This window comes from Fusarium odoratissimum (assembly GCF_000260195.1).
Source record: "Fusarium odoratissimum NRRL 54006 unplaced genomic scaffold supercont1.41, whole genome shotgun sequence".
Taxonomy (NCBI): Eukaryota; Fungi; Ascomycota; class Sordariomycetes; order Hypocreales; family Nectriaceae; genus Fusarium; species Fusarium odoratissimum.
In genome coordinates, this window is record NW_022158723.1 from 198,825 (window position 1) to 216,943 (window position 18,119).

At 47.6% G+C, this 18,119-nt stretch overlaps 10 protein-coding genes and 1 non-coding gene across 13 annotated transcripts; 6 read left to right on the plus strand and 5 right to left on the minus strand.

The window, feature by feature from the left end:
• The first annotated feature begins 66 nt into the window (after positions 1 to 66).
• On the plus strand, positions 67 to 2,947 carry FOIG_14464 (uncharacterized protein). Its single transcript, XM_031215719.1, has 2 exons — positions 67 to 613; positions 662 to 2,947. Exons 1-2 carry the CDS (start codon positions 210 to 212, stop codon positions 2,568 to 2,570), a joined length of 2,313 nt encoding a protein of 770 aa, XP_031054604.1. The 5' UTR covers positions 67 to 209; the 3' UTR covers positions 2,571 to 2,947.
• Positions 2,948 to 3,267: 320 nt separating this feature from the next.
• FOIG_14465 (uncharacterized protein) lies at positions 3,268 to 3,801 on the minus strand. The gene has a single exon (XM_031215720.1). It carries the CDS (start codon positions 3,715 to 3,717, stop codon positions 3,493 to 3,495), a length of 225 nt encoding a protein of 74 aa, XP_031054605.1. The 5' UTR covers positions 3,718 to 3,801; the 3' UTR covers positions 3,268 to 3,492.
• A 926-nt stretch (positions 3,802 to 4,727) lies between these two features.
• Positions 4,728 to 5,252, plus strand: FOIG_14466 (uncharacterized protein; the record flags this gene model as incomplete). The annotated part of the gene is made up of 1 exon (XM_031215721.1): positions 4,728 to 5,252. The coding sequence occupies one exon, from the start codon at positions 4,728 to 4,730 to the stop codon at positions 5,250 to 5,252; it is 525 nt and encodes a 174-aa protein (XP_031054606.1).
• A 604-nt stretch (positions 5,253 to 5,856) lies between these two features.
• Positions 5,857 to 6,907, plus strand: FOIG_14467 (gluconate 5-dehydrogenase). Its single transcript, XM_031215722.1, has one exon. The coding sequence runs from the start codon at positions 5,931 to 5,933 to the stop codon at positions 6,831 to 6,833; it is 903 nt and encodes a 300-aa protein (XP_031054607.1). The 5' UTR covers positions 5,857 to 5,930; the 3' UTR covers positions 6,834 to 6,907.
• A 111-nt stretch (positions 6,908 to 7,018) lies between these two features.
• On the plus strand, positions 7,019 to 8,984 carry FOIG_14468 (uncharacterized protein). The gene is made up of 3 exons (XM_031215723.1): positions 7,019 to 7,256; positions 7,304 to 7,534; positions 7,580 to 8,984. Exons 1-3 carry the CDS (start codon positions 7,047 to 7,049, stop codon positions 8,504 to 8,506), a joined length of 1,368 nt encoding a protein of 455 aa, XP_031054608.1. The 5' UTR covers positions 7,019 to 7,046; the 3' UTR covers positions 8,507 to 8,984.
• A 406-nt stretch (positions 8,985 to 9,390) lies between these two features.
• Positions 9,391 to 10,658, minus strand: FOIG_14469 (uncharacterized protein; the record flags this gene model as incomplete). The annotated part of the gene is made up of 2 exons (XM_031215724.1): positions 9,391 to 9,819; positions 9,882 to 10,658. 2 exons carry the CDS (start codon positions 10,656 to 10,658, stop codon positions 9,391 to 9,393), a joined length of 1,206 nt encoding a protein of 401 aa, XP_031054609.1.
• Positions 10,659 to 11,267: 609 nt separating this feature from the next.
• Positions 11,268 to 11,972, plus strand: FOIG_14470 (uncharacterized protein). Of its 2 annotated transcripts, XM_031215726.1 has the most exons (4): positions 11,268 to 11,385; positions 11,449 to 11,544; positions 11,592 to 11,903; positions 11,954 to 11,972. In XM_031215726.1, exons 1-3 carry the CDS (start codon positions 11,362 to 11,364, stop codon positions 11,709 to 11,711), a joined length of 240 nt encoding a protein of 79 aa, XP_031054611.1. In that variant the 5' UTR covers positions 11,268 to 11,361; the 3' UTR covers positions 11,712 to 11,903; positions 11,954 to 11,972. The 2 variants fall into 2 exon arrangements, with proteins under 2 accessions (XP_031054611.1, XP_031054610.1); XM_031215725.1 differs by lacking the exon at positions 11,954 to 11,972 and having other exon boundaries at positions 11,592 to 11,928.
• On the minus strand, positions 11,658 to 13,568 carry FOIG_14471 (uncharacterized protein). Its single transcript, XM_031215727.1, has 2 exons — positions 13,485 to 13,568; positions 11,658 to 13,427 (listed from the first exon to the last, which is right to left on the minus strand). Exons 1-2 carry the CDS (start codon positions 13,538 to 13,540, stop codon positions 11,885 to 11,887), a joined length of 1,599 nt encoding a protein of 532 aa, XP_031054612.1. The 5' UTR covers positions 13,541 to 13,568; the 3' UTR covers positions 11,658 to 11,884.
• A 207-nt stretch (positions 13,569 to 13,775) lies between these two features.
• On the minus strand, positions 13,776 to 13,891 carry FOIG_14472. The gene has a single exon (XR_004093463.1). It is a non-coding gene; the product is annotated as a 5S ribosomal RNA (ribosomal RNA).
• Positions 13,892 to 14,618: 727 nt separating this feature from the next.
• FOIG_14473 (uncharacterized protein) lies at positions 14,619 to 15,451 on the plus strand. The gene has a single exon (XM_031215728.1). It carries the CDS (start codon positions 14,715 to 14,717, stop codon positions 15,378 to 15,380), a length of 666 nt encoding a protein of 221 aa, XP_031054613.1. The 5' UTR covers positions 14,619 to 14,714; the 3' UTR covers positions 15,381 to 15,451.
• A 157-nt stretch (positions 15,452 to 15,608) lies between these two features.
• Positions 15,609 to 17,788, minus strand: FOIG_14474 (uncharacterized protein). Of its 2 annotated transcripts, XM_031215729.1 has the most exons (4): positions 17,158 to 17,788; positions 16,798 to 17,112; positions 16,123 to 16,748; positions 15,609 to 16,072 (listed from the first exon to the last, which is right to left on the minus strand). In XM_031215729.1, exons 1-4 carry the CDS (start codon positions 17,419 to 17,421, stop codon positions 15,766 to 15,768), a joined length of 1,512 nt encoding a protein of 503 aa, XP_031054614.1. In that variant the 5' UTR covers positions 17,422 to 17,788; the 3' UTR covers positions 15,609 to 15,765. The 2 variants fall into 2 exon arrangements, with proteins under 2 accessions (XP_031054614.1, XP_031054615.1); XM_031215730.1 differs by having other exon boundaries at positions 15,619 to 16,748; positions 17,158 to 17,534.
• Positions 17,789 to 18,119: the final 331 nt, after the last annotated feature.

The following is an 18,119-nucleotide window of genomic DNA, read 5'->3' on the forward strand; positions in this document are numbered from 1 at the left end:
CAATTGGGAAGGATCATCATCTGACGGGTTCAGCGAGTCTTGGCTGTACGTTACAGTACAGTCTCAACAGTACAAAATGATACGGATCATCGTAGGCTGATTGCCAATGCGGGGGTGATGCAGTATATCCCGTATTCGTCATCGCAAGTCTTATCTTCGCGGCTGTACCTCTCCCAAGAAAACATCGCCATGATATCGAATTCTCCAAGATGGCAGAGTTAGCCTCAGCCGTTCAGAGCTTCATCGCTTCCAGTCTGACAGCGTGGCACCGCATCGACACAGCTGTAAGCTCTATCAAAGATGCTCCTCGAAATGTCGAGCATTGGAGAGTTGCCGGGAGTGTGTTGAAGGAGTCGTGGAGCCAAATGGAGGAGAGGATACGCCAGCGACAGAATTATATGACGGCGCCGGAACAGAACCTCTGTAGAGCTATCGATAGATTCATCAGGGACTTTCTGAACGATCTTGAACGATTGGAGAGGACGATACCAGTGAAGAAGGGAGGAAGGTACTGGGTGCAGCTGAAGTTGAGGTTACAGGATGATAGGGAATTGCTCACGCGACTTTCTCGCAACGTCCAGGTCTTCCAGGTATCTGCTTCAGCACTATCTTTGTAAGTGCCTCGTTCCTTTCCTTACCTTCTATTCCTAACACAAGGTAGATTAGACCCGCCTAACGATAACTCTAGAAATAGAGTACACCAATTTCTCGAAGGCATCAGCGATGACAACCCTGAGCAGCTCGACCCCGATGAAGTAACCGATTTGCACAAATGGAGAGAAGCTCTCTACGAAGTCGCCGACATTGCAGCCCAACGAGAATTCCCCGACCCATCGCCTCACGATCACACATCAGAGCAAGGCGAAACACCAAGAAGACCATCGGGCGTAAGCCCCATAGAACTGCAATACCGGTTCGAGGCAGCGGTATCACGAGCGAAACGAATGTACGATGCCAAACTGCCACTCATGGCGAAGAAGGCACATGACGAAGCGATAAAATACGGTGGAGAGATGCAGGCGATTGACCCGAAAGCTATTAGTGTTACCGAGCTGGTTGACATGGAGATAACTTATGTGCGTATCATCAAAGAATGTAGTCCATTTGTGGACTCGTATGAAGCACTTGCGTGGGAGAGGCTACAGAACCTCAAGTCTAATTTGCAAAAACACACTAGTCACGGCAATGACGTCGAATTTTGTACCGAACAGGAGAAGGTCGGGGTTTTGTGTGCTGAACTGCGCGATCGAGAGGGTGCGGTTGAGTTTTTGAGAATGTCGCTGGGCGCTTATTTATCGAACCGTGAGGAGTACGAGGACAGGATACCACGGATATCGATGCTGGTCTGCGAACAGTACGAGTGTATGGGGCAGTGGAATAACTTGGATGCCTTCAAGAAAGTCATATTCGACAAACTGGGCTACGATCCGGCCTCAGAGCCAAATGCCCTCGCTAACACAATAATGTGGTGTCGCCAGCATGGGTACGAAGCTTCTGAGATTGAGGGAAGACCATACATACCAGAGGAGAACTTTTTTGAGAGTACTCCGCTTCACGATGCCGCTGCAGACTCAACCGTGGAGATGGAGATCGTCCATCAGCTGATACCTATAGTCTACCATGCGAGACCCGATGCGAACGGCGATACGCCCCTGCTTGTAGCAGTACAGCACTCCAACAATCTTGCGCTCCAGGCACTGCTACGGATCTCCGGCTCGGTCCATGTTTGTGACTCTAAAGGTGGCACTCCATTACATCGATGTGATAACGATGAAACACTGAGACTGCTACTCGAAGAGATCAAGAAGCCCGTTCACCAATCCTGTCACAACGAACAAGGATTACAATTAGTCGACATAGATTCGACAGACGCCTACGGCGAAACAGCCCTGCACAAAGCTTGCGAAAAAGGAAACGAGCGCATGGTCGGCTTGTTAGTAGCTGAAGGCGCAGACGTTAACCTCGTGTCCGGGTCAAATGAGACCCCATTGATGATCACCTGCGCACCATCTGAACTAAAAGGAAAGGGAAGATTGAGTAAAGAACGACGGCGAATTCTGGAAATACTGGTAAATCGCAATGCAGATACAAAGCACAAAGATGATTGGGGCAAACCCGCTGTTCCAAAGAGTCTCAAGGCGAGGGGATATAGCGAGGCTGAAATCGACAAGATGCTCTCGCCAGACTTGACACGGAGATTTACGAGGCGACGGGTGGAGGAGAGATTTTCTGTTTCATCAGGCAGTAGTTCCGAAAGGCCATCCTTCGCAACACTCAGCGCCATATCATCGTCGTCACCGGTTGAACTTGTTGGCGACATACCTTCGCGACCAGCAGAGTTGCCCTTGACCCCAGTATCGAGTTGTGTGCCGCCTTCGGGTTATGAGTTACGATCAGGTGGGACATGGTCAGAATTACAGTTAGCTGAGCTGCCAGGGTCTACGCCTCTTGTGTCGGTCGAGCTGGATAGTAGACCAGTGGAGGTGGTTGAGTCACCGAACCAGAAGTTCTTGAAAGATGGGAAGATGAAGAGTATTAGGAGGAGGTTGAAGATATTAGGTGATCGGTGATGAAGTAGGAAGGGGTGGCGATTGCTTGATGTTGAGACGTCTGGTGGGTTTAAAGGCCTGATGAGTTTACGGTGAAGAATCACTTGATGTATGAGAGTTATAATACCCTGGAGACTGTAAGACGTCCTTGAAACCGATTGTATGTCGAATTTGGTAATGTGGTGCTGAGAGGTCAGGCAGTAGATGGAGTTTAGGTATAGATTGAATATGAGGACGCAACTTACCTAGCCATTTTAAAGACGAAGGTGTGAGCCCCGAGTCAGGAAAATCGAGGAAGTAATAAGTGTCATAGATAAGACAAGGCGTATTCTTTCAGGATCTTTACCGATGCTCGATAAGTGGTGTTGGTGTGAGGATTGATGGCATCGATCGACACAGCGATCGTAGACCGCCAGGAACATTCTGGCCTCATACATGGAGAAGCTCAACACCATGAAGCTATGCATCCAAGCCACCATGTTTGCGATTAATGTATTGGCAGCACGTTGTTGCCGAAATGAATGCAACGGTTCAATGAGAAAGATTGGCCGCATCAGCTCGTTGCTGGCAAGTGATGGCCTCTTGTCTCGTGAACATCGATGCTCTGCACCTCGATGCCATTTCCAGGAGCTGATAGGGTAAAATCCACTGATACTGAGGAATATGGTAGTTTGGTGAATCAGCGAGAATGTAAGAGAATCGTGAATCTGAAGCCACGAGGCGCTGCTGAAACACGCACAGTTAACAACTCGTTGATGACATTCTTGGCCTCGCGGTCGTCTTCAGTTTTCACCTGCCAATGCTACGTTGAGATAATTGGTCACATCACGAAGGTCAGGTCGCCTATCCAATGGTCGTCGCTTCTCAAGAGTCTAAATGGACATGCGCGCCACCATCGCGGCCGAGAGTGACCGCAATTCAGGGTCTTGTTACCAGATATGACTCAATCGCCGTCTCCGTGAGTGGCGATGGCTCTGCCTTTCCTGCCGTCGCACTTTCCATGGTCAACAGACAAAAGTCGGAATTGAAGTGAGCTTAAGGTAGTAACTCGCGTCGGCATCGTCTTTTGTAGCCTCAGCTGCTGGTGAGACCGGGCGGACCGAGAAACATATGTGAGGAACTGGGGTAGAGGGTCGTCACAGACTTGCTCGGTATCGAGATCGGCCATAGAGAAGAAAAGACACCGAGTTTTCTCAAGTCCCTAAGAACATATGTTTCGGTTTATGACCAGAAGAGGTTGAAGTTCGACTTTGTATGGAAAGGATGGAGAGTGTGTCGGAGGGGAGAGTGTCGGGGAGGCTAGCTTTATAGGAGAAAGGATCCTAGACGGGGACTGGCAAAGCGGTGAGCCACCAAAGGTTAAATGATCATACGGCGCACAAGAGCCTCATATTATTTAAGCATAAATTGTTTAAAACTCTGTTCATTTGTACACCACGACTGCCTAAACTCTGCCCCTTGACTCTCGAATCACAGTTCAGACAACATCTTGCGTCCACCAACCAACTCTGCGCACAACCAGCACAAAGTGCCCTTTACTAAAGCATATTAAAGCAAAAATACTCTCACAATAGCCCTAAAACACCCATTTATCCAGTCCTGACTTTACAATAAATGCATATCGAACCCCGAACACTCACAGAGAATTATGTAACCATTCCGATAAATGTGCATATCATTGAATCTTAAATTAGACTTCGGGGTCACTGAACATAAACACCCCCTTGATTTCCCACTTGAGAAATCTCATCATGGTTACTGCTTTCTTCTTACAAGCACATCAAGTTGTTCTGCTGTCAGCTCGTCATTGCCGCATCACTCTCTCGCGGACGCTTGGAACCATTGTCAAAACGTCGCGGCGTACTCGCTGATTCTCGTAAGCTACTTTTAAAGAGCTTACGGGTATTGAACATGTTGCTAACAGTGTTTTAGTCTTTTGTTCCTTGACAAACCGACATTCTTCAATGTGTTGGTGAGAGATTCTTTATACAACTCTCCTGTCAAGTCAACATCAGCACTCTGTACACATGCCATTCTCTTCCTTTCTTCTTCTTATATCAACTCAAGTCCTCCTGTCATCATTAAAGACAGTATCCACATATTTAAGTGTTGGTAGAGGCATATTTCAGCTGGTCTAGTCAGAGCCTTGGTCACTTCAATACCATGTGTCTCCTCAAAATGCCCAACACCAGCGGCACTAGTCAAATGTCAAAGTCAAAGTCAGAACCCCTTTTCTCTGATCAACAGATGGGTTACTCAGAACTTGAATACTCCTCTCAGCAAGTCTCAAGTGTTACGGCAGGAGAGGCCTCTGCTGGGCGAACAAGCCTCTCATACTGTGACTTTTATACAGAGTGTCCAGTTGAGGAAGAAGAACCAACTTGGAGCTTGTTCGAGGGAGAATGGCATGAAGACGCAAAAGAGTGCACGCTGCGTATGAAGCAAGAGTATCTAGACCAGTTTGAGAACCCATTTGACCCATGGGATAAATACAACAACCATACTACTGAACCAGAATCCACTTTAAAGTCTCGGCCAAAGCCCAAAAGCACCTGTATCTCACCACCAGCCAGCAACTCAAAACAAACTCTTGGCTGGACTGGTGAATACTCTTCTATGACAGAGTATGGTGCAAGTCCTAAAGTTTCACAATGGACTGGGCAATACTCTGATCCTTATGAGTATAGTGTCTCGCCAAAATGACAAGACTTGGCAAGCCAGACTTCAAGTGGATTCTGGAATATACACCAGAATAAAAATATGGTTACAACTTTTCTCTCTTTTCTCTCTGCAAATTCAGCAAAATTCCTTACAACATGGGTGGTGTTTTTGGTGTTGAGTTTACAGCGTGGTGTTTGGGGGTACAAAGAAGATTTCTGATCTCAATGAATGAGTCAGTTAAAACAGCGGGTGTTTTGTTGGTTGAAGTGGTCTCAATAAATGAGCCTGCAGCCTGTTGGGTCTTGGTATGGGGAGAGTCGTTTTTGGTGTTTCTGGTGGTTGAAGTGGTCTTGATAAACAAGCCTGCAGCCAGTCCAGCGTTGGTTTTATAATAAAGCGTTGTTTTTCTTCTTCTCAACGGATTGATGACATGCTTTATGAGTGCATATTATAACGAGTCCACGACTTTAATAATAATAATAATCAGTAATTTTCATCCAAAATCATTTACAGTATATCAGATTTTGACCTAAATTATGACGAAATGTTGCATAAATTCCTCTTAAGCTTGCCAATGAGGTGCAATGCATCACGTGTTAAGCATCCAAAATGAGGAGGTGTTCTCTGCACAAGCTATAACAGTGTAGCGTACCTTATCTTATTACAGATTACTTGAAAAGTTATTCTTCGATCTTGTAGGTTCTTGAACCAACTCCTACAATGAGTGATCCAGCAGCCCGCGAAGACCTTACCAAGCGGCAGCTTCCTTCCATGACACTCGCGAACGGCATCGAATCTTTACCTTCTGCAGCTCAAGCACGTACAGCTTCAACGTCGGATGATTCTTCGACAAGATTTCAAGTCTCTGGCGTTGCAGTTGTCACTGGAGGGCTGGGAACCATTGCATTGACTGTTGTTCGAGCATTGTTGCAGCACGGCGTGACTGGGCTGATGCTGCTTGACCTTGACGTGACTTCGGAATGTGCGATAAGTAAAGTGGATGATCTTAGGAAAGACTTTCCGAAAAGAAAAATTGAGGCAGCGTCTGTGGATGTAACCGATGAAGGAGCTGTAGGCCAGGTCATGGCTTCAACAGTTGAGAAACTAGGCGGCCTTGACTACCTCCTCTGCTTCGCGGGCATAGTCAACTGTACTCATGCTCTCGAGTTATCACCCAAAGTCTTCAGAAAGCTCCTCGATGTCAATACAACTGGAAGCTTCATCTGTGCCCAAGCTGCGGCAAAGGAAATGGTCAAAGCCAACACCGGAGGACGCATCGTCTTCATAGCCAGCATATCAGCACATCGAGTCAACTACCCACAGCCGCAAGCTGCATATAATACATCCAAGGGAGCGCTTTTGATGCTAAAAAGTAGTCTCGCGGCAGAGTGGGCGCGATATGGAATTACTGTGAATAGCATCAGCCCTGGATACATGGATACTATCCTTAACGAGGGAGAGGGATTAGCAGATGCGAGAAGGTCGTGGGCCGAGAGGAATCCAAGCGGAAGAATGGGAATGCCTGAAGAACTGAGTGGAATGGTTGTGCTATTATGTTCCAAGGCTGGAAGCTATATCAACGGGTCTGACATGGTTGTCGATGGTGGAGGAATAGTCTTTTGAGCACACACCACAACCCAATAGTCACTGATATGTAGAAGATAGTCTCTAGCCAATAACCAAAAGCATACACGCGCGTATCAATGCCTATTCCGAGGCGGAGCCATCACGTAAACGCGACAACTCCACGTCTGCTTACATGCCAAGTTCGACTCCACTAGTGATCGGCCATGTAAGTAAGCGGTCAACAAAAATCAAGTTGATTCAACAAAATAGATGCTCTATTCTCCCCGAATAAAGAATCCGCATGTGAAACATTCGGAATTGGAAAATCCCAGAACCGACCGAGGTCACCTCGGAAGCCATGGAAGCTTAATTGGGGTCATAGCGACGAGGGTTCCACCGAAACTTAATCCTGTTCAAACTCCGACTTCCCCTCTCTTCATCACTCAAACTCCGAAAGCTATGTCTTCAAGATCGATATTCGTGAGTGATAAAGACAATAATCGATGAGACTCACTAAGGGAATTTAGGTGATCTTACTCATTGGACTGATTGCTTCTTTCGTGTACGAGAGGATCAATCTGATTCAGACATTCTATCAAAATGCTCCCTCGCGTATCACCAAGGTGAACAACATCGGGAAATATGAAGTCAAATTTCAAGATCAGATAAGGAGTTGTGAGGATGTTTTACTCATTGAGAAGCATCATCTTGCAATTCTGGCCTGTGATCCAGGAAGAGAGCGGCACAACACTGTCATGGTTCGTTTCAGCCCCATATTCGGCGATTGTTACTAACAAGTGCAGGGAATCTTTGCGGGAAATCTTACTAATAATGCTGAACTTTGGGCATATGACTACACAGTCACCGACGGTACTGACGCTGAATCCCTGAAGAGGATCAAATTGGCTGGATTCCCTCACGCATCTGACTTTCACACCCTGGGCATGGCGTTTGATCTTGAGACATCTAATCTCTTCGTCGTGAGCCATGCCGTCGCAGGATCACGCATTGAGCTCTTCAATCTCGACATTGGATCATTGACTGCCAGTTACATCCAGACCATTCAGCATCCTCTCATCAACGCACCAAATTCAATCGCTTCTGTCAACGGACACGAGTTCTACGTCACCAACGATCACTACATTACCAAGAAACAGTCGCTCCTGTTGAGTAACCTGGAGACATATCTGGGTCCGCCGACAGGAACAGTGGTCCATGTGAACCTCAAAGCGTCAGATCTCGATGTGAGGGTTGTCGCGTGGGTTCCTTTCGCAAACGGTATCGAAATCCTCAACAGCTCAACCGTTGCGGTGGCGTCGTCCTCACGAGCGGCCATTTATATGTTTAATACTTCAGACGCCACAAAATTCAAAGAGACCTCCAGGATCAAACTTCCTTTCTTACCAGACAACCTCTCTGGATCTGGTGATAAGCTCATGATCGCGGGACACGGCAACATGCCTGCCCTGGCAAAGTTCACGCAGTCACGTCGTTTTTGCAACGACCCCTTTGAATACGAACGCGCGGACCCTACTATGAAGGAGTCCTGTGTTAAACTACAAGCTATTTCTTGGGTTTCTGAGTGGAGTGAAAGTGAAGGATTGAAGCACCTTTATGTTGACACTGAGTATCCGTCGAGCTCGACTGCTGTCAAGGACGCTGGAAAGGGCGTTGGAATTATCAGTGGTCTTTACGCCAAGGGTATTTTGATCTGGAGAGATGAGAAATAAAACCACGCTAGTTTTGTGTTCATCGCTGAGTATTAGAAAGAAAGTCGAGACCTAGAACCGGAGGAAAGTGTTCAGAGGCAAGGAATTTATCTGAACAAGTGGATGCAAATGCATTTCAACAGGTTAATGCTCCACTTTGGCTTTAGTCAATCACTATACGTATGATTGAGAGTACATGGGATGACCGCCTGCATTCACAGTTGGGAACGAGACTGAACAACGGAATCTGTGTAACATCTCCCGTCTTTCACCATCTCCCGCACCGTCAAAGAACAGTACCGGATAAAGGATTCACAGGGGCACTAAACAAGATTTCGGCAGTACATCTGTGATCTCAGTCTACCGTTTCGTGAATAAGTCCAGAGACTCAGGTATAAATCTACTCATTTCGTAAACTTTGGACGGAATACGCTCAATTCCATCGTATCTAGACCCCAAACTCTCAAGAGGCCGCGCTAGTATACACGATGAGTTCTCCCACCACTCCTAAAATTCTCCCTGCCGATTCCTTGGCTTGCGACGTAATCCACTTGTCTCCCGTCCCTTCAGCTTCCTCATTCAAAAGGCCCAAGAATCGTCGATGTGCTCGCCGAATGATATGCCAGTGTCCCGGATGTCATGGTTGCGAACATTTAATCACGCACTGGGCGACTTACCAGTGCGCAGTTTGCTTTCGTAACTGCCCTGCCCAGCGCTATCGACTGTGAAAAGAACGTGGGTCTGCGGTATTTTTCGTAATCTTGGTATTGTTTTAGAGATGCTGGATGCTGGATCGACCTGGGCGAGGACCTTGCCGATTTATTCTTCGCTCCAGGTAGCCTTGTATTAAGTGAGAAAAATACATCATAATCCTGAAAAAACCCGTATCCCAATGCATAGTGGCATCAAGCATTGTAAAACATTTCTTCCTCGATATCATCCGTCGTGATGACCACGTCGTGCAACTTCGCTGCTTGAAGCTGCAGGCAGTTCGAGATATCAATGCCTCTAAGATCCTCGTGATGCATAGTCAAAGTCTCGAGATTGGGAAAGTTTGAGGCGTCGAAGTCGCCTAGACCGGGTTGGGACATTTTGCCGAGTTTGATGGATTTGATGGAGTCTCGATGAGGTTTGAGGATATCTCCAACCAAGTTTAGACTCCACTGGGGATCTTTTCTACCTTCAAACCTAAATTCGTGCTCCCATCGCAGAGTGAAGTGCTCTAGGCCTTTCAGCCAGGTCACAAAATCTCTCACTGCGTTGGGATGATCAGATGAGTTAATGGGAGCGAAACTGGAAAGAGAGAACCCAGAACGTGTGTTAAAATTGTGCAGCTGGTTACGGTCAGTATTTAGCTGCCTCAGTGCATTTGGCTGCAAGGTGAACGGATACTTACGCTCCGAGGGAAGAGAGCATTGCTTCTATGTAGGCGCGAGGGGTTACGCACACGCCGCCGAATAATCAAATGCTTGAGGCTTGAGCAGCCGCCACTCAACCCCAGTTGAATATCGTATAGAGTCAGAACATCGCAATGGTATGATATGTCCTTCAAGATCTCGATGCGTTCCAAGCGTGGCATGCTTGTTTTTGCACAGGACAGTACACGGTAAGTGATATCCCCAAGCTCCGGGAGAAACGTGCCATGTGCATGGCCAGATATGACCAAAATTCTAGTGTTGAAAAGCCACTTGGTGCAATCCAGGACAATCGAAGCAAACGCTTTTGCCCAGGGAGTAGACAATTGATGCGGCGGCGCAGGGTCCCAGGTTTGGTCTATGGGAAGGCTGAGGGATTCCACAGGGCCGCCTTGTTGGCTGTTTCGACTGTTGACTAATGTGAAACGAGTACAATAGCGGCGAAGTTGTATGTTTTCTCGCAATGTCTCATGCAGACGTACGACTCGTGTGGAAGTAGAAAGCCGGTTGTTGCCACCATCATCCCGATATTCATCGGCGTATAGGCATATGCAAGAACAAAGGGTTTTCATAGCAATCTCATTGAACCTGGGGCAGACCAAGACCAAAGAGGCAAGATCGCCGTAGTAAGGAAGTGCCAGGTAATTCGGATGGTTGTTCGGCGACATTGGCTCAGAGGCTTTCTCCATAATGATGCGTTGCACTTCATTGGGGAATCTGAGGATCGGGAAGTGATTGCTCTCCGAGGAGACCTCCATCGTGTTGAAAATTTGAAATGAATGTTGGTTGAAAGAAGGAGGAGAGAAGAGAAGAGAATGAATTCTCCGAGTAGACCTGGAAACAGAGGCTGAGGGCGGCTGATACTGGCGCCATTGGTGGCACTGGCAGGCAGGTGCCGAGAGAGCAGTAATAACGTGATATGCTTATAATCTTTTCCATAATAAGTATTAAAGGATAGAAGTTTGTGATTAGAATGAGTAAAGTATAGCGAACTCTCCATGAGACTTGTAGTAGTTCAGGACAGTATCTATAACCTTTGATAATGGCCTAGGCAAAGTCTAGTAAGGACTATCGTTTCGTCCAACAACAGCTGGCAGTACCATCAAGTCCTTTGCATTTCAGTATTTTGAAACTCAGTGATAAAAATGTTTAGGTAAATTGAGAATACATCAGGACTGTTTAGGATAATCTTCACGCCAATATACGATAAGATAGTTGAACAACAACAAACACATGCGGGTCCTGATACTGCCAAATCGATCGCTCTAGGCCGCTATTGTCACCTGGCTAAGGGGTTTTAGTGGAGTGATTTTCTTTGTGGCTGCCCATCTCCACAAATTCATGGAGAGTTTTTTTCCATTTTCTTTCTTTTCTCGATATTCTTTCCCCACTCAAGGACCCTGAACTTTCACTCTACATTCACCTCTCAATTCACCACTAAGACTCTCAATCACCGTCATCATGCCTATCTCAAAGAAGGATCGCGTAAGTCATCTACTGATATAAACTATCAGCGGACCGCGGTGAACTCATCCTGACATTTCCTAGCGAAACAAGGAGCACAAGAAGGCCGACGCTGCCGGTACTCGCGCTCCCGTCAAGGCCAACGGTCTCCCCGTCAAGGCTCCCAAGCCCACCTCCATCGTATGAATCTCTCCTCTCACAAAGTAGATATCAGCTAACGATTTCAGTGCCAAAACTGCCGCAAGGAGATTGTCAACACCAACAAGCTCCAGCTCGAGGTCCACGCGTCAACACACGACGCTAAGCTTTGGCCCAAGGAGAAGTGCTGGCCCAACGACTTCCAATAGATCACAAATGAATCTTGGTTATTAGGGTGGAGAACATCAAAGGCGTTGCGGCATAATAGCGCATGACTGGTTGATTTTGAGGGGTTGCGCGGTTTTGAGTCGTGATAACGATTCATGAAGAAAGATAGACTGACAAAAAAGATGAATGAACAATCCAGGCGTTTCTTTGATATTTAAACACTGCCTGATCTCGTGCTACTCCAAGTCTCTATCTCAGACAAACTCAGCCTATCCATCTCTAGATCCACTTCGAAAACACCAGGAGCACCTTCAGCAGCTTCATTCGGTCCTTTGGTTGGAAATCTCTCCCGTTTCAGATATAGACCGCCATCCCTTGTCGTCATATAAAATGTCAACTCTCTCCCCACCGAACCACCAGACCCTGATTCAGCTGGCCCGATGACAAAGTGCCGAACTCTCATTTCATCAGGCGGCAACACACCATACTGGGTCACAAAGCTATCGACGTCTTGTCCTGATATGCCATGTTCGAGATCGATTATTCGCTGAGCAACGACCTGGAGCGTATGACTATTCCAGAGACTTTCTTGCGCAGCACAAAGAACGCCCATTAACCGAAGTGCCTCAATACGAGTTTCCAGAACGCGACATTTGATAGCAGCGAAGAAGAGATATGGCGCGAAACCCATCTCGAAATGGAATTCAGATGGTGTTGGCCTCGTTCTTAGTCCAGCTAGCTCTCGAGCACCCTCGACCATACGTGTGAAGTTGGGGATGAACGCATCATAATCCATCTCATCGGTGACGAACTGCACGCGTGATAATACCATGCAGACCTCGTATACATGGAAGAGCCATATCCGCGATGTCAGCGATGTTTGTATCAGGTCCTGGGGCGTTTCAGCTTCGAATTTGTCGAATGAGGATTTCCACTGTTCCAACAAGTCATGGATTTCATATTGTTCGAGAAGGACCTCTGGTGTAGCTGGCTCGTTTCTCATATCACCGAGACGGTAGTCGGCCGTCCGCCGGAAATGTTGTATAGTCATGTTGTAGATAGCATCGATCGAAGTTTGAGCCTGAAAGTATGAAGAGAAGGATTCGGGTATCGTTGGAGATTCAGAGTAGCCCATGGGCTGTGAGTCGCCAAAGTAAAAGGGCAAGATACTCATCCGCCGAAATATCGGTAATAGATAATGCAGCACCCATTTCGGTGGATTCGAGGTATTGATCAAATTCATTCCATGGTGGCAGTGTCTGATAGCCACGTCTCCATTAGACTGCAGAACCTCAATGCATACAAACATGAGGCAAGTCAGTAACGCCAATACTATATCTGGCTTATGTGGAGTCTGGAGTTCCCGAATTGCAGCATTGTAATGCTTCAACGCAAAGACACTTCTCTGGGTCGCAACAGCAGAAGAATTGTCTTTTGACTGCAGATTCTCAAATAGAGAACTGATTGTCATGATGGAATGTCTGACAGCTGGTTCATGGTCGCAGAATTGTAAGACAACATTGGTCCAGAAGTATGGGTCGATAGGCCCTGATAACGAAGGAGCCGCAACCCTGCAGAAGAACTCGATAGCTCGTGAGTCGGTCTTTGCGTTGTTGCCCAGGACGTGATTCTGAGGACGGTACAGCGCAAGATGAGAGTACGAGGTCTGATTATATCCCAGACCTTGACATTTGCGACCCGCGCTAATGCATCGCTGACACGTCGGTTTGCCTTCATCGCATTTTATCTTACGCGCCCTGGAAATAAAGCGTTAGATTGCGGTTACAATGCTGATTATTGATTGTGTTACCCACTTGCATATCAAGCAGCCACTTCTTGTCTTGTGATTCCTCTTACGAAGCATTTGCATAAATTCTGGTGGTGAATTGAAGTTGAGAAAGGTTGGTTCGAACTGCCGACCTCATCAATGTCGCATTAGATAAGCGATAAGCGAGGCATGCGGGGCACGACGAGCCAATTGGCAGTCGCCAAGCCGTAGGGCTGTGAGGATGCTACCTAACAAAGCATCAAACCAACAACAACAGCGACGATCCGAGTAATCACGGTATTATGACTGCCAAAAAGTGATGAGAAGAGAGACAAAAAACATACAACAGTGAGGATTCCCCGGTCGTCACCGACCCGAGTACTAATTCACCGCTCCTCGGCTTGACGATGGGAGAGCAGACGGGATCCCGTATTCTCCGAAGGCTGTGGTCGTATGTGACTGTTTGGGGACAATAGAAGCACTATCAAGGACAATTCTGATATGGGTCGTATTGTAGATCGATTAGATAGGAGAATATTAGGTCTGCGGTGGCTTGAACTCCGTCGTGCGGGTATCTCCGTGATCTTGAGCTAAGGCTAATGCTTCACGTGGATGAGGCTCTTATGGCGCTTCAAACCGTTGAAAGTCAATCATCGCATCATGAGAAATACTCGGTATCGTAGAGTTAATTTGAGCCTCTTATGGTGGTATCGTCTTTCCACTTCTTCGAACAAGCTTGAAGTCAGCCATTCGTCGAGAACGTCGGTCTTGTTACCAGGATCAACTTGGCCCCAAGAATCAAGCCATGTACCTCATTCTTCGTTTCAATCCCTCTCCTACGAGATAAAATCAAAAGAACCTCTTCTCTCCTCATCTCAATCACATTATCGTCGCACTACAGCAGTCTGACTCACCTTCACCCGAGGTTATTCTTAGAGACGCCACTAGCAAGCTGATAACAGGGATTCCTACCATCCATCCCATTTGCCCTCTTCCCCACCCAAGCTTATCAAGTCACTTGACATCCCCTCGCACCACCAATTTCTGCTACGTTGCAGATCATGTTTGCTGCGATGCTACCAATCACTTCGGCATCGTATATGCTTGTAAGACCTCAGCACCTTCCTTCGCGCCAAGATCGACGAGATGCTCCTCCCTCGTATTTTGGGGTCTGAGTCTGTGTAGGCCAGTAGTTAAATAGTAATACTGAAACCTTGAAGTGCGTAATAGTGATTACAATCTTCTTCATCTCGTATCTTACGTCCACAGCCTCAAAATGCATTCCTTTCTCTTCCTAGCTATCGCCAGCCTCGCTGCAGCTCACGTTCCTTCTGTCAGCGTTCCATCATGTCCTAGATCAAACAGAATCACATTTTCAAAGTCCGTACCCGATCAGAACCCCTTTCCCCGTACGCAAATCGACCTCTGCTATACCTCCACTGCACTCTCCCTGACTTTCACGGCCATTGACGAAAAGAGCTTCTATTTCAACTCTTCGCAGGGTACAAACGATGATATTTGGGAGTACGAAGTCGTCGAGGCATTCATCTACAAGGGGACTAAGGATCCGCAAACATATCTCGAGTATGAAATCAATCCCAACAACGTGACATACCAAGCCTTCGTCTACAACCCCACCAAAGACCGTGAAGAGGGAGCTCCATTCGATCACTTCTTCATCGTGGATCCAGAGGCTGATGGTTTTGAGGCGGAGACGAAATTGAATAGACGTGCGGGAACGTGGGTTAGTAAAGTCAAGATTCCACTGGGTTTATTTAATGTCGATCCGGGATGTGCGAAGGGGACAAAGTGGAGGATGAATTTCTTCAGGACTGTTACGAATCCGAAGATCTTTCCTGACCAGGAGCTTGGGGGCTGGAGTTCGCCCGACAAAGCGAGCTTTCATATCACCAAGTTCTTTGGGCATGTTGATTTTGTTTGACGTTGGATGAAACTATGGGCCAGCAACAAGATTGAACATGCAACGAAACTCAATTCCTATTTGACCTCGAACTGGTTCAAGATTCTATCTGTGAAGTCTAGAGAACAACAAAGGTTACAGAACGGAACTAACGCTCAATCTATCCGATAATTTGACTTTGACACATCTCGCCAAGCTTTTGAGGCACTGGGTTAGACACGGAGTAAGCACAGTAAGACAAGGTAAAATCATCAGTTCATTCGTCATTATGAGAGGTACGTCAATTCATTCATTACTGAGATAGCCCTAACTAGGTAATCTGTTCCTGGAATCTGGTTCCATAGCAATAGTGTTTCACAATCTCTCCATCTTCCCCTTCATTCACATTAAATAGTACTCCCAACACTTAAACACTACCTCGCTCAGGTTGCTTTTCGGGATGGCCAGAAGGCAGAACATCGGCCAAAGTCTCATCAGTACCCTTGAGATCGTCCTCAGTGCTCACGTGGTCGCGAATCTTGAGGAGGATGACAGGAGCAGCAACGACAAGAGAAATGGAGAGAAGAGTCCAGTTGCTGATGAACTCAGATCGGTAGGAGATCTTGCGTGCATCAAGGTTGTTGACGACTGCGGCACCGACGGACTGAATGCCCTTGTAGAAACCGACATAGTTGGCAGATCGTCGACCAGAGTTGGACAAGGCGCCCATAAACCTGGAGATGTTAGCAAAGCAAAATTGAAAGCTACAACTGAGGAGACTGACCAGTAGACAGTAGCCTGCCAAGCAGCATCATAAAAACCGTAGAAAATGTACAGGAACATGGGTCCAGCGTATCCAGAGTCGGTCCAGTCGCCTGGCACGAATCCTGAATCAGGAGAAACAGTCTCACGCGTGTAGGTCTTCTCGAAGGCATAACCACCACCCCAGATGGCAAAGGTCAGGACGAATAGTGCAACCCAGGCAGCTTTGGCACGGGTGGTACGGCGGAACTTCTCGATATCGAGAAGCCAGCCCCAGAGGGCGGCCGCGAGAATTTGGGCCAACCAGTAAAGCAGACCATTGAGCGCCTTGGTTCGAGTGTTGAAATAGGCGCCATTGACAGAGTTCTGTTGGTAGACGTAGAACCAATTAGATGAGAAAAACATGGGGAAGAGAAGAATAACGAAAGGCTCGAAACGAAGTGTCTCCCAGAGACCCCAAAGCTCGCTCTGCCATGTTGGGTTCTTCATGAGGATGACGCGGGAACCGTCCTTACGGATGATGTCGTTGGCGTTGCAAAGTGTGAGCGCAAGAATGGCACCGAAGAACATCAGGACGATGAAACCGATATAAGTTCCATCGCTGACGGTCTTGTTCTCTTTGATGTTGATATTTTCACCAAGGGGAATCTGCATTTTGAATTAGCACCGGTACAGAGGAATGGACCAAGAAACTTACCAAGCTGCCAATAACAGCGCCCATGTTGAAGATACCCCAGAACCAAGCGAAATACTTTCCCTTCTTGTTCTCGTGAGGATACGAGATCATGATAGTACCCTGCGCGGTCCATAACAAAGCAGCGCAGAGACCGAGCCAAACACCAGCAAAGATGTTGAAGCCAGGAACATGCTTGTGAACCGAGACGAGAAGACTGATGGCGTAGATACCGTAACCGACACCACCGAAAGCAAGACATAACTTGACACCGAGTACGTTGACAAAAGTACCGCCGAAGAAGCCAAAGACTGCAAACGTGGCGTACAGAGCCGTGTTCTACCCCAGTCAGCGCGCGTCACTCCTGAGGAACGTAATGCTCACCATGTTGTCAGCTAGCGTGGGATCAGTTTTACCACCACCGCCGAGACCTCCGAGGGCATTGAACATGCCAGGACACATGAAGCAGACAAAGGCGACCATGCCAAGCTGAATGCGCGGCGAGGCATACCAGGGGAGAGTCTTTCCAAAGAGGCTGAATCGCCGGTATTTCCATCCACGCGGAAGATCAACATCGGTGTGATCATGGTAATCAGCCTCAGTCGCGATGCCACCCTTTGAGGTAGCGGTTGGTTGTTCGTCGGCCATGTTTGAGTGATTGTTGGTGAAGCTCAATTGGAGTAGCCGTTGAACCGTTGTAAGAGAGGAAGTGGATGTTTTGGCTGATTTAAACCCGTTGAAAAGGTGGGGGTGGAGATGGTGATAATAAAGAAAGAAGTGACCGTGGCCGTGGCGTGGCAGTGGAGACTGCGATAATGGGTACGAACTGGAAGGAGTGGCACGCGACCGTAAGATTCGGCGACTGTACCAAAATAAACACCCAAACGCTCTCACTCACTGGTCGGCGGGCAGATTATTGAGGGGGGAGGAGACGAGATGAGACGAAGGACGGTCCTGGACGCATCAGTGCGACGTTACACCCTGCGGCCTGCCCTACCAACCCCTACAGTACCATGGAACAGACCCTAGACTACCAGTAAATGCACAATGCTGGGGGCCATTCCCCCGCTACTTATCGCGGGGTCAAGATAGCCGTGCACTGATAGGCGATAGGGCCAGCCACCTGACAGGCTCAAGGCATGATCTGCGACCCCGTTCAAAAGAGGGTGCCCATTCAATCACCTTCCGATAGGGAGATAGCCTGATAGTCCAGTGAGATTAACTCAGTTAGGTAGGCTCTCTGTGGAACATGAATGCAACAACCTACGGCTGCAATCCGGCCATTTATCACCAATTGCTGCTCTTTTGATAACGGCTGCTACTCCAAGTGCTACGTTGAAGCTATT